Genomic DNA, 13,823 nt, shown 5'->3' with positions numbered 1-13,823 from the left:
CAGCATGAGTTTGTCAGCGGGGCAAAGCCAACCATTCAGTGTGTTTTTGTAAACAGGATCTGGCTAGAGTTCTCCCTGCCACACTATCACAGATTGCCTGCAACACTATCAGTCACAATTTAAGCTGCTGATCACCGCCATTACTAGTATAGTGTCTGTACAGATTAGTATCTTAATCACAATCAAAACTTTACTTGTGCCCGCAAAAAACCCAACCTTTATCATCACTTAAAATTTATGATTTTTTTTTTATAGGATATGTTTTATAACGGAAAGTAGAATTTTTTTTTTTTTTTTGGTCTATTTCCATTTATATCAATGGTCTCCAAACTGTGGTCTGTGGGCCAAATGCGGCCCTTTGATTGCTTTTGTCTGGCCCTTGGGGGCACTATTCCTCCAACTGATACAAGGCATTCCTCCTCCCACTGAGGCCAAGGGTGGGGCTCTGCTCCTCCCACTGAGGCCAAGGGTGGGGCTCTGCTCCTCCCACTGAGGCCAAGGGTGGGGCTCTGCTCCTCCCACTGAGGCCAAGGGTGGGGCTCTGCTCCTCCCACTGAGGCCAAGGGTGGGGCTCTGCTCCTCCCACAGACCACCAAATTTGAGACATTTTCTGCTCCCATTTGCCACAGTCTGGGCCCCCTTATAGTCTGAAGGACAGGTCCTGTGTTTAGGAAGTTTGGAGACCCCTGGTCTAGATTCAAGAGACATGTATGTTCTTGGTGTGTTTTGTGTTTTTCTTCCAGGTCTGTGCAGTAATCTAGTGTGGAACTTTTTCTCTGTGTAATAAAGACCGCTCACTGCTGCTCCCTCCCCTTGTGCAGGGTGACTGGTCATGTCTCCGCCCTCTCCTGTCGGTTTCTGTAGGCAGCCTGTAGTGGGTGGGGCCTGCTGGAGCTGGACCTCTCCCACAGCTGTGCTCTCTGCACAGGATATGTGCAACACAGTGATGATGTCACTGCTACTTCTACACGGTAGTCGAGGCTGAATGAGAAGCCCTGGCAATGCGTTGCTTGCTCTGCAGTAAATGCCCCCTGACCCCGGATACAGTGGAGGATAACCCGGCATGCCAGAGGCCTGTGACCCCCATTTATTACCATTGTGGGGAACCTGGCTCTGAGTACAGAGAGCGAGCAGGAGGCTAACCGGGAGCAGAAAGGGTGTGTGGTTGCCAATAGCAATGCTTGGGAGGTAAGTTCTGCTGAAGGTGTGCTGAAGCTGGACCTATGCTGAAGTATGGTGAATCTAAATGAGTAAAGAAGCAGCCAGGGAGGAAGTGTCATCTCCAATAGCAACCACCAGAGATCGTGTCACCGGGGGGAACAAAAGCTTCAGTGGATAGCCTTCCCGGAAGATGTGTGTGCTTCTCTCTGCCGGGAGTCACCAGGAGAGAAGATCCTTCAGAAAAAGTCCTCCACTTCCTGGCCTGGTATGTGGCCAATGGGGTCCCGGTGTGTGGGGGAGGGAGGGTGTCCTATGCTCTGAAATACTGCTAAAAATAAAGCCGTGTGTGCGTTGGTATCCGCACGCCTGCTGTCGCCCCTGGAAACAATGAACAAGTTTGGTTATGCCTGCAGGGGGAGCCAGTGAAGCTGGCTGTTGATTTAACTCATGTTGGCTCGGGTGAAATTGCCGGTCATAGAGTTGCCTTGAGCCCAGCGCTCTCAAAGGAGTTGGCAGCAGCTAATAGAAGAAATGGCCGCACTCCGTACTCGATCAAAATTCTTATTTATTCAGGACATCCCAAGGGTTGACCAAAGACAGAAGGCTGGTAGATGCGTTTCGCACATTCCAAGTGCGCTTAAGCATTACCAAGTTGGCAGCAGCCACTGTGACAGGAGGTAAGACTGTAAATGTGGGCTCCGCCAGCGGTTGGGGTTAGGCCCCAATTTAGGTGAAAAAAGCACGTTTGGCGGGTGGTACTGCCTGCCAACCTTGACAGGGGTATCATTTTTTGCCCGTGTACACCCCCATTTTGTTGCCTTTGAAGCTTTATGGGGAGCAGCTTGCGAACCATAGGGAGTGAAAGTTGGCTCCGCAAGGAAAGGGCTGAGGTAGATAGAGGAGAGAGCTGGGTGAGTTGATGCTAAAAGAATCCGCACATTGGGGGTTATTTACTAAAGGAAAATCCACTTTGCACTGCAAGTGCACTTGGAGGTAAAGTCGCTGTAGATCCGAGGGGGACATGCAAGGAAAATAAAAAACAGCATTTTAGCTTGCACATGATTGGATGATAAAATCAGCAGAGCTTCCGCTCATTTCAGATCTACCCCTTAGATTTAGAGCAACTGCACTTCCCAGTGCGAAGTGGATTTGCCTTTTGTATATAACCCTCCACTGTGTTTAGTAAATGTTTAAAGACTTGACCCCTTCAAAGCAAAATAGGACTCATTCACATGGAGATGTTGTATATACTATGCAGGATGCAGGTAGGCACAAAATACGCACCTAAACAATTTTTTTTAACCTTTTTTTTTTTTTAACCTTTTTTAGATGCCTTTAGACACATACAATTCTAGTGACTTTCCAGCTAAATAAATTCACACTATGCATTGTGTTTTTTTGTGCTTTTCTTTAAAGCGGCGTTCCGCTTAAAAAAAAATAAAAAATAAAAATTTTTAAATGAAAAGCCAGCAGCTACAAATACTGCAGCTGCTGACTTTTAATAATTGGACACTTACCTGTCCCAGGGTCCAGTGATGCGGGAGAATGAAGCCCCCCTCCTCTCTGTGGTGCCGGCATAGTCACTGTGTGGGCGCCCGCACTGCGCATGCGCAATCCGAGCTGCGCACCGTGACTGGCTGGGAAATCATCTGGGACCTGTGACATTTCCCAGATGATTGCCGAGAGGAAGGGGAGAGAGGTGATCTCTCTTCCGGTGCCGGTGTGTGCCAGGAGGAAGTGGGAGCTGGAACCCTCAAAAAATTGACCTGTCAAATGTGGCATGTCAGGGGGTCACCTACCCTTAAAGCAAAAGTTCAATTTTAGCACATTTTTGGAGCAGTCATTTGAACGAGCCTCCCTCTGCTCCAAAAACACACTAAAGAAGATCATGTACCTAATTTCGGCATTAAGCCAAATGCGTTTTATGTTGCACATTTTTTGCAAGTTTTATCGCACGTGTAGCAAAATGCGCGCCTGCTACCTGCGCTTGGGGTGCCATTAAATGCACTTGCCGACCAAGCTTTTTCTGTCACTCTTTCTTTACAAGTTTTAAATCAGTATTTTTTGCTAGAAAGTTACTTGTAACCCCCAAACGTTATATGCTTTTTTTAAAAATAAAAATTAGGAGGGACACTAGGAATAAAATGGCGATCGTTGTAATTTTTTTTCCCAAGTGTTCTTCTAGGACAGCCCTTGAGAGATGGAGTCCCTCCCATCGACCCAGGAAACACATTGCCAAAGTTCAAATGTTGGTCCCTGGTCAGTCATTTTGTGTTTCCTCTGTTGGAGGAACATGTTACCAGGAACCAGAAGGACTCCTCTCTCAGGGGCTACCTGAAGAGTCTGGAGCCGCACAAGGGGACCGGGTCCTATCTGGCGGCTCCAGTGTAGTCCTTACCTTCTCTCTTAAAGGCTTGGATACCGTCCAGCTGATCGGAGCAGACCCGTTACCCCCCTCCTTCCTGTACCGAGGGGTGCCAGTGCCAGAATGACGCCGGTTCCCCCCAGGAGCGGTGAGTGGATCCATCCATCTCAGCTCCTTGTTGCGCGGTGGGGGTCGGAGACGCAGAGCAGAACCGCGTCATTGCTGTGTGCCGAGACTTCCGATTCCGGGTCTCTAGGGGCACAAGGAGGAGGGGAAAAGCCCACGCTGTGCCTACAGAGTCCCGACCAGCGTCCAGCTATACCGGACTAGCGGCGGGATCCAGAGCTCGAGAGGGGGACCATAGAAGCTAATCCCCAAGACACTCTGGCGGATGAAGGCACCAGCCAATCCCAGGTAGGCTGCTGGGCAAGCCATTACTCTGGTGGTTTAGGGGGTTGTGGTGTTTGTAAGGCTGAGATCTGTAGTGCCCCATGGTGGTGGTTACCTCACAGTCCAGGATATGTGCAGTGGTTGGTGTCTCTAAGGAGGGATACAAGTTTTGATGCTTATGCCCCGTACACACATTCTGATTATCGTAAGACCGATCGTTCACATTTTGTTGTATACAACTAAGATTGAATACAACAGTGCAAAATGTGTGTAAGACTTTTTTCGTACGATTCTGGAAAAATCTTCCGTCGTGCGTAGCTAAGTATTTTAAATGATGTCAAATACGTGTGACCTGTGTGTCCTTCTGGTTTATTTTCATGTTTCCGATCATGCGTGGTGTTTGTCTAATGACTTTTATCGGACGCATACTGTACTGACTACACGATTGTCGTACGATGGGCTGTCATCCGACCGAAGTTTTCCTGTTCGTCCCTTCGGATTTGGTTGGACGGACTGTCGCGATCGGCTGTCGAAAGCTGCGCACTAACGATCAGCTTATCGAACGATCTGTCCGAAAGCGACTTTTGTGGTCCGATAATCGGAACGTGTGTACGGGGCATAAGAATGTCTATTCTTTATTTCAGGCTAAGGAGGCCCCAATTGTGGAAATTGATTGTCTTCAGGCTCTAACAAAGCCCTATGCAAGCAATGCATTGCAGGCTTACTTAAAACTGAGGCAGATTCTCCCTTGGCTAAATTCCTTGGCTCCTTTTAAGGATGAAATGGCATCGACTTTTAAATCCCTCCGGGATTTAATCAGGGATGTAGGCACAGCTGCCTCCACCAGTAGAGCAGCTGCAATTTCCTCTTCAACATGCTTTACAACACCCAGCTCTGGGGAGCCCCGTATAGTCAGGGAGCATAGCCCCATATTAGTTAGCCCTGAATCCTCTGATGCAGATTCAGACCAGGATGAGGATCAAGCTGCAGCTAACAAAGTCGCAAAATACAAGCTGTCTCTTGAGGAGGTAGATGAGCTGTTGAGCGCTATTTATGATACGCTGGAAATTGAGGAGGAGGAAACTCAATTGACCAGACATGATAAAAATGTATGAGGCTCTGGGGAAAAGAAGGTAAAAGTCTTTCCAATACATAAAGTGCTTTCTGACCTTGTCTGTAAGGAGTGGTCTGAACCAGATAAGAAGGTCTTCTTTCCTAATTCCCTTAAAAGAAGGTTTCCTTTAGGGGGGAGCTCTTAAAAACCTTCCCTATGCTTTTCAAGGCCACGAGTTTCATCTCTGACGCATCCACTGATTCCGTAAGGTTTACGGCTAAATCAGCAGCACTTTGTCGCAAGCAAGGAGGTCAGTATGGATGAAAACTTGGGGGGGAGACACGGCGTCTAAAACTCACCTGTGCAATGTCTCTTTTACAGGAGACTTAGTCTTCGGGCCTGAGTTAGATACCGCCTTAGAAAGGACGGCAGATAAAAAGAAAACCTTTCCCACAAAAAAGAAAAATTTTCAAAGAAAATGTTTTCGTCCCTCTAAGGAACCCTCCAGGTCAGAGAAGGAGTTCGGAACATAAAGGGAAAGGAAAAAGGGACATACTTTTTAACCGCCCCAATCAAAACCCCAAGCCCCAATGACGTCAGGGTCCCTGTGGGGGGAAGGTTGAACAATTTTCTTCCACAGTGGGAAAAGATAACCTCAAACGAGTTGGTCTTAAATATAATAAAAAGAGGTTATGCACTGGAATTTTACAGCAGCCCACAATCAAAATTTTTGGTGACAAAACTTCCAAGTCACTAAAAAAAAGGCCAGGGCCTTGCCATTACTAATAGGGGAGATGGTGGATCAAGAGGTATTGACACCAGTCCCTATTCAGGAACAGGAGGACGGTTTTGACTCACACATTTTTGTGGTTAAAAAAAACGTCAGGGAAGGTTCAGACTAATCATGAACCTCTGAACCACTCCATCCGTAAAAAAAAAATTCGGATGGGGCCCATTTATTCAATAAAGAATCTTCTCCAGAAAGAAATGTTTATGGCTACCCTGGATCTAAGGGACGCTTATCTGTATATCCCAATAAGGAAGGAATACCAGAAATTTCTTTGGATGGCGGTTCAGATAGACAAAGTTTATCATTTTCAGTGCAGAGCACTTCCCTTCGGACTGTCATACTGGAGTGTTAACGGAACTAGTGCCTCCCCGAGAACCTTGGTAAAGATCCTCGGGGAGGCACTAGTTCCGTTAACACTCCAGTCAGTCTTGATTATTCCCCTCAAAAATAAAACGCTCCCTCTGGTGATGGAAGGACACAGAGAGCCTAAACAAGGGGGTTCTCTGGGTCCTGCCTATCACATCCACTCTGACCACGGATGCGAGCAGTTGGGGCTGGGGAGCCCATCTTGGCTCAAACTGGGCCCAGGGCAGGTGGACCCCAGAAGAGAAACGTTTCTCCTCCAGTTGGAAGGAGCTAACAGCAATCCTCCGAGCTATGTTAGCTTTTCAGACCACAATACAGGGTCACCATCTACAAGTCCGCTCAGACAATATGACAGCTGTAGCTTATATAAACAGGGAGGTACCAGAAGTCCTCATTTAATGTCGGAGGCCAGACACATATTCCAGTGGGCAGATTCCAATCTAGGATCCATTTTTGCAGTACACCTGAAAGGGGAGCTGAACAACACTGTGGACTTCTTGAGTCGACAACGAGTTTCGAATCAGGAATGGTCTCTGTACCCAGAAGTATTCAATCTTTTAACAGCTTACTGGGGAAAACAGGTAGTGGACAAAAGAATGCAAAAGTTCCCAGTTTTTGCTCGCTACGCCCAGGAGATCAGCCCTTGGCAGTAGATGCCTTACAGACCCCATGGACCTTCAGCCTGGTGTATGCATTTCCCCCTCTTCACCTCATCCCGAGGGTCCTAGCAAAATTCCTCGCAGAGGAAACCTGTTTATTTCTAGTAGCACCGTTTTGGCCCAGGAGACCGTGGTTCACAACGTTGCTACAGTTGACAGACCATCCTCCTCTAACACTTCCCTGCAGACAGGACCTCCTATTGCAGGGACCTCTCTGTCATCCGCAGGTGGCCATGCTGAACCTTTCAGCCTGGGTTCTGAGGAGGAGATTTTGAGGAGTAAGGGCCTGACAGACGGGTTAATTGCGACCTTACTACAGAGTCGAAAACCAGTCACCAGAGCTGTTTACAGGAAAGTCTGGAGGAAGTTTAATAGCTGGCTGAACAGCCGTAAGGAGAAAAACATGGATACGGCTAATATCCTACAATTTCTCCAGGAGGGGATAGACAAAGGGTTAACTCTTAGTACTATTAAGGTGCAGATAGCTGACTTAAGTGTATACCTAGATAAACGGTTACAGGAAACTCCTTTCATTGCTAGATTCTGTAAGGCAGTTTCTAGACGTAAACCGGTCAGAGTCAACAGAGCTCCATCCTGGGATCTAGCAATTGTGCTAAAAGCCTTCTTAGGGTCACCTTTTGACCCTATCTCAGAAGCCTCTCTAAGACTTATTACATTTAAGACCGCACTTCTTGTGACAATCACTTCAGCCCATAGGGTTAGTGAAATCCAAGCCCTTTCCATCAGAGAACCATTTTTACAGATTCTAGAAGACAGAGCCATCCTAAAGACAGACCCTGGGTTTTTACCAAAGGTAGCATCTAGTTTCCATAGGTCACAAGATATTGTCCTCCCATCATTTTGCCAGAATGCATCAAATGAGAAAGAAGGATGGTTTCATTTATTAGATGTAAGGAGGTGTATCCTAGAATACCTAAGGGTAACAAATCCGTTCAGAATTTCTGATTCTCTTTTTGTCCTTTTTTCCGGGCAGCGTAGGGGGCAAAAAGCTTCAAAAGTAACCATAGCTAGGTGGATTAGGCTAGCTATAGCAGAGGGGTATAAATCTTTGAACAAATCCTCCAAGGGGTATTAAAGCCCACTCCACAAGGGCATTATCGGCATCCTGGGCAGAGAGAGCTGGTGCCACCCCGGAGCAAGTATGCAAAGCAGCCACATGGTCAAGCTTTTCCACCTTTACAAGCCATTATCGACTGGACTTAATGTCTAGTCAGGATCAGTCTTTTGGGAGGAAAGTCCTCCAAGCCGTCGTCCCACCCCCTCCCCCAAATCTGGTGAGAGTACTTGGGGATCCTCTCAAGGTCTGTCCTGGAAGAACACTTGGGAAAACTGGAGTTAGTACTTACCGGTAACTCCTTTTCCGGTGGTCTTCCAGGACAGCACGGTCCCACCCTTTTTTATTATATTGCTGTACTAACGTTATTACCTGTTGTGGTTTATATGTTTTACAGTTCCATCCTTCGGTTCTTGGTAAATGACTGACCAGGGACCTGAGGGACCGCCTTTTGAACTTTGGCAGTGTGTTTCCTGGGTCAATGGGAGGGACTCCATCTCTCAAGGGCTGTCCTGGAAGACCACCGGAAAAGGAGTTACCGATGAGTACTAACTCCAGTTTTTATGTCCTACGCTAATTGCGCAACAGTTTTGCAAACGCAATTTTTGGGAAAAAAATACGTTGATAAAAGTTTCTTTAGCCTTAAAAAAATGTGCCCAATAAAGCCAAGTGCAAGTCTTCTGTTAGGACGTTCCCTGCAGGATGATTGCCTGGTGCTGAAATTGCATTATGTGCAATGGCTCGATTTGATGGATAAAACCAAAACACGTTTAACTCCCCAAGTAATGGCACAATTATTTTTGACCAGTAGCATTTTAGAAAACCCCATCCCCAATCAATGATGGTCTGTGGCCCTATAAACACTTCTCACCTTCGATCGTACCTTCCTCGCTGCAGCCTGAAAGATTTAACCACTTCAGCTCTGGAAGGTTTCACTCCTTTCCTGACCAGGCCATTTTTTGCGATCCGGCACTGCGTTGCTTTAACTGACAATTGCACAGTCCTGCAACGTTGTACCCAAATATTTTTTTTTTCCCCACAAATAGAGCTTTCTTTTGGTGGTATTTGATCACCTCCTGCGGTTTTTATTTTTTGCACTATAAATAAATACCAACAATTTTGAATAAAAAACATTTTCTACTTTCTGCTATAAAACATTCCCAATAAAAACAAATGTAAAAAATCGAATTTCTTCATCAATTTAGGCCAAATTAGGCCGTATTCTGCTACATATTTTTGGTAAAAAAAAAAAATCCCAACAAGCGTATATTGATTGGTTTGCGCAAAAGTTATAGCGTCCAAAACCTATGGGATAGATTTAGGGACTTTTTAAAATATTTTTTTTTATTGTTTTTACTAGTAATGGTGGTGATCAGCGATTTTCTGACTGATTTCAAGACTGCAACATTACTGCGGACAAATTGGACAGCAAATTACACTCTTTGGGGACTAGTGACACCAATAAAAAAAAAAAAGCACTGTCACTGTATAAATGACACTGGCAGGGAAGGGGTTAAAACCACTGACAATCAAGGGGTTAACTGTGTGCTTGGAAGGTGTTTTCTAACAGTGTGAGAGAGGGAAAAACTGGAGCAAAAGAGAAATTGTGTTTCAGCTTACACAAAGATCTCTCTCCTTTGCTCCCTGACAGATCAGCGGTTTGCCTTGCCTTAGGCACACCGCTGATCCGTCTCTTCACAGAACGATCATTGTGTTGTGGCGGCCACCGGATTGGCTCCCACTGTGATCGGATCCAATCAGCGGGTCCGGCGGCGAAATGGGAGTTTGGCCAGTGGTGATACTGTATTCTAGCTCATTCACAGACATAGCCAGCCGAGATGAACCTCAAAAACGTATTGATATTTCCGTTTATAGCGTGCATAAATGCAAAGTGCATAAATTAAATGTCCAGCACAAAGTCCAAAAAAATGCCCACCTGCAAGGAAAGGTTGGCATGCACCTATTTGCATTTTTCCTTGCACTTCACAGATACAAATTTCTGTAACAGAACCTCTATGTCTGGCGTTTCGAGGTTCATCTCTGCTGGTGTGCTGGCTATTTTTATGAATGTATGAAGTCTAGCCTGGGTGGCAACCACGGCTCTCTCCATAGATACAGTAGTGCAATGATTGTCGCCAGTCGGGGACAAGAAATGTGATGTTATTTCCATGATTATCAGGTGGAAAAAAGCATAGAAAAGAAAACCAAATGCAGCCACTTCATCTAACTACTGATAAGCTGCAATAAATTATGAGTTTAGATATTCAAGGATGTTATGTATGTCAGATATCAAAAAATCAGTTAAAGCTCTGCAGTTTTCTTATTTCCTTTATGTGTTTGTTATTTTGTGTATGTGATCAAAAGGTGGTGGTTGTTCCATAATATACTGACCTTGTATGGTGCTTCAGCAGTATCTCAATCTGTTTGTAATGATATGTCTTTCAGGAGAGCAGCCTGACCCCGGAGGAGCAGGAGCTGCAGGACGTGAAGCTCAGTCTCCAGGACACACAGCCTGTCGGGGTTCTGGTCGAAAACTGCAAGACACTTGACCAGGTAAATCTGACTTGGAGGACTCGCTAGGTTTTCAATTTGCAAAACATTTTATAATTTGATAATCCACATTTGGGTATGAAAGATCACCAGGTGGGTAGACCTTGTATCTGTGATTTTTGAGAAGACCGCTGATGGTGCAAAGAAAAGTCTTTTGGACCCCAGATCTCTCCCCCCGGCCTCAAAAGCATCTGATCATAATCAGATCGGTGAAGGCAAGGACTAGGTTTAGATTTATAAAACATTTTGTAATTTTATAATCGACATTTGGGTATGAAGAATGATGGGGGTGGTGGACCGTGTATCTGTGATTTTATGAAGACCAGTGATGGCGCAAGGAAAAAATTGGTTTGATGTTGGCGGCTCCCACCAGTTTCCTGTCCTGGAGCTTCTGTCCGCCTTTCACCAATACTGCTCTTGCCTACTAATGACCCCTAATTTTATTACACATAAAAGAACATATATAGGTGCATCTCATAAAATTTATAATAGCATCAAAAAGTTAATTTTATTTCAGTAATTCAATTCAAAAAGTGAAACTCATATTTTATATATATAAAAAGGAGGTACTTCCTTTTATGGGAGGGGTTATATAGAAGGGGACTTCCTGTTTTGTTTTTGTTTTTTTGGTCCATTCACCTATAGGTGGCGTATAACCCAGATGGTTATTTATATAGCCTGGTCTGTGTCCCCTGATGTATGATAAAGGAAATCCTTCTTTTTTTTTTTTTTTATTGGTCTTATGTAACGATCACATTTTGTGAGATACTGAATTTTCACTAGCTGTAAACTAAAATCGTCAAAATTAAAAGAAAGAAATGCTTAAAATATATCACTCCTGTGTGTAACGCATCCATATAAAATATGCTTTACGTATTGAATTACTGAAATAAATTAACTTTTTGATGATCTAATTTTATGAGATGCACCTGTATACCAAAAAAAAATAGTGACAAGGCTTGTCCACCACTTTTTACACACTGCTACCAGCAAGTAAGACAGCCTTGCTATTTATTTTATAAAAAAAACAAAAAAAAAAACAGCACTTTTTTTTTTTTTTTCTTTATTGCTATCGCAAGAAATGAACAGCAATCCCCTGTGATAGCATGGGTCATGACAGTGTTCCCTTTATGGAGAGATCTGCAGTCTATTAGACCCCAGATCTCTCCTCTGACCTCAAAACCATCTGATCAAACTGAGATCGGTAAAGGCAAGGACTAGGTTTCGATTTACAAGACATTTTATAATCAACATTTGGGTATGAAGAATGATGGGGGAGGGGGGGTTGTATCTGTGATTTTGAAACCAGTGATGGGGCAAATAAACTGAAGAGGGGACATGATGTACTACTTCAGCTGTCCTTGATGTGATGTTGGCAGATCCCATCAGTCTTTTCTCCTGGATGCAAGAACATGCATAACAAAAAAATTTACGTTTATCATCCGCAATTCTTTAAAATTAGACAAGAATCCAAAATTCATAGAACCATGATGATGAGCTTAAGTCTCCTGTCCCCATTAACTTATTTTTATAAGATACAGTACGTATTTGAAGCTCTCTAATAGAGAGCTTAGGGGTGTGACACCAGATTTTGTAAATCTTGCATACCAAAAAAAGTGACGAGGCTTGTCCGCCACTTTCCACGCAATGCTACTGGCCAGTAGGAACATTCCATCATATTGAAGTGCAGGTAGTAATGTACTGAGGATGGGAGGGAGCGGGTAAGCTGTGACCTTAATCAGAAGGGTTAGAGAGCTTTTGTCATGTAGCCAGTCATTCTATTGCTGGGGCAGAGTAAGCTTCTGTTGGTATGTTTGGACGGCTCTAGAACAGCTGCATTTTTTTTCTTTTCTTTTTTTTCTTTTCTTTCTTTTCTTTTTTTTCTTTTTTTCTTTTTTTTTGGGTGGGCTGGTACAGAGAGCTGCACATAGGTTTTTTACTTTTAATGAAGGGAATGCATTATGGTAAAAAAACATTCTGTCTTTAGAACCACTTTAATTATGCCCATGTGAATGAGGCCTTATGGGTCAAGTTTGGCTGCAGTTCTACCTAATATGTGTAACATTACACATATGTGACGTGAAACAAAGCGATACCCCCCTCTGTCCGCCATTGTACAGTTTAGGTGGGCAGTCAGCAGCTGTAAAAACACAAATCAACCGCCTGTTTTTACTGCTCCCCATGTGAAAGAGGCTTAAATGTGTTTATACAGGTATATACAGCACTAAAAATGCATAAAATATGCTAAATTACAGTGGACTTTTTATTTGCATATAAGAGTCCATGTTTTAGAGCAACTGGAATCACCCACGATGTATACAGGACAAAAACAAGGTGAATTATCCTCCACCGAACACCAACACACCGGGCCTCTTACCGCAAACAATGGATCACTAGGTTATAGGTGGTTAGATCACATGTTGAGACTGTATGAGATCAGTCATCTGCTGTCTGAGTGGAGTCGTGATGATATGTTGCAAGATTTAACATGCCTATCTGACCACCTTTAGTGGTCCATTGTTTGAGGTAAGAGGCCCGGTGTGTTGGTGTTCAGTTGAGTATAATTAATCCACCTTGTTTTTGTCCTGTATACACCGTGGGCGATTCCAGTTTTTCTGAACATGGACGCTTAATGCTAAATTACAGTGGACTTTTTATTTGCATATTTATATGCCTTTTATTTTTAGCGCTGCATATACCTGTATTTTTCCTTGTTTTATTGGTACTAACAATTTTTTATGCTAGCTGCTCTGTAGAAATTATAGCGCAGTGATTAATTCTTATTCCTAAAGGTGTTTACTCTTAAACACTCCAAAACTTCAGAATTTGTACAAAAATAGCGCCTATATCACCTACACTCCATCTTTTTAGTGTCAGTTGTACTATGACAACACAGGTGCTCTTTATGTTGTCCTGGGTTTTTCAGGCTGTTTGAGCCACCAATATGTATACTACAGTTATTTTTCATGTTTCCAATTTTTCATATGTGCGCCTCTTTTTTTTCTTTAAATTTTGGTGTTTCTTCCCCATTCCTCCTCTTTCTGCAGGCCAAGGCAGTTCTGAAGTTTATAGAGGCGATATCGGAGAAGACCCTTCGCAGTACAGTGGCCCTGACAGCAGCTCGAGGTCGCGGCAAGTCAGCAGCACTAGGATTGGCGATCGCGGGTGCTGTGGCTTTTGGGTATGTTTTGTTTACCTTTTTATTCTTTTAGGTATATATTTTTTTGATTTTATTTTTATTTTATTTTTGATTTTTTTTTTTTTTTTTTTTTTATATTTGTTAAAAGTTTTTAAAATGAACAATGACATAGTAACAAACATGAAGGTTAAGAGAAGTTTAAATATGAAAAATAGGTTATCCATGGCTCCACACCCTTCCTCTACATACACAATGATAATGACCATTTTATGTA

At 43.9% G+C, this 13,823-nt stretch overlaps 1 protein-coding gene across 3 annotated transcripts in view; it reads left to right on the top strand.

Moving 5' to 3' along the window:
• NAT10 (N-acetyltransferase 10) overlaps positions 1 to 13,823 on the top strand; it is a 65,832-nt gene that overhangs the window by 19,500 nt on the left and 32,509 nt on the right. For all 3 annotated transcript variants that reach the window (XR_013263955.1, XR_013263954.1, XM_077462741.1), the window contains exons 8-9: positions 10,306 to 10,413; positions 13,458 to 13,591. Coding sequence is in view for 1 of the 3 variants with exons in the window: in XM_077462741.1 (XP_077318867.1) it covers positions 10,306 to 10,413; positions 13,458 to 13,591 (242 nt within the window). In the remaining 2 variants the exon portion in view is untranslated. The remainder of the gene's footprint in view (positions 1 to 10,305; positions 10,414 to 13,457; positions 13,592 to 13,823) is intronic.

This window comes from Lithobates pipiens, unplaced genomic scaffold (genome assembly GCF_037356315.1).
Source record: "Lithobates pipiens isolate NorthernLeopardFrog02 unplaced genomic scaffold, aLitPip1_a1.2 Scaffold_10, whole genome shotgun sequence".
NCBI lineage: Eukaryota > Metazoa > Chordata > Amphibia > Anura > Ranidae > Lithobates > Lithobates pipiens.
This window is presented reverse-complemented; position numbering and strand designations above follow the sequence as displayed.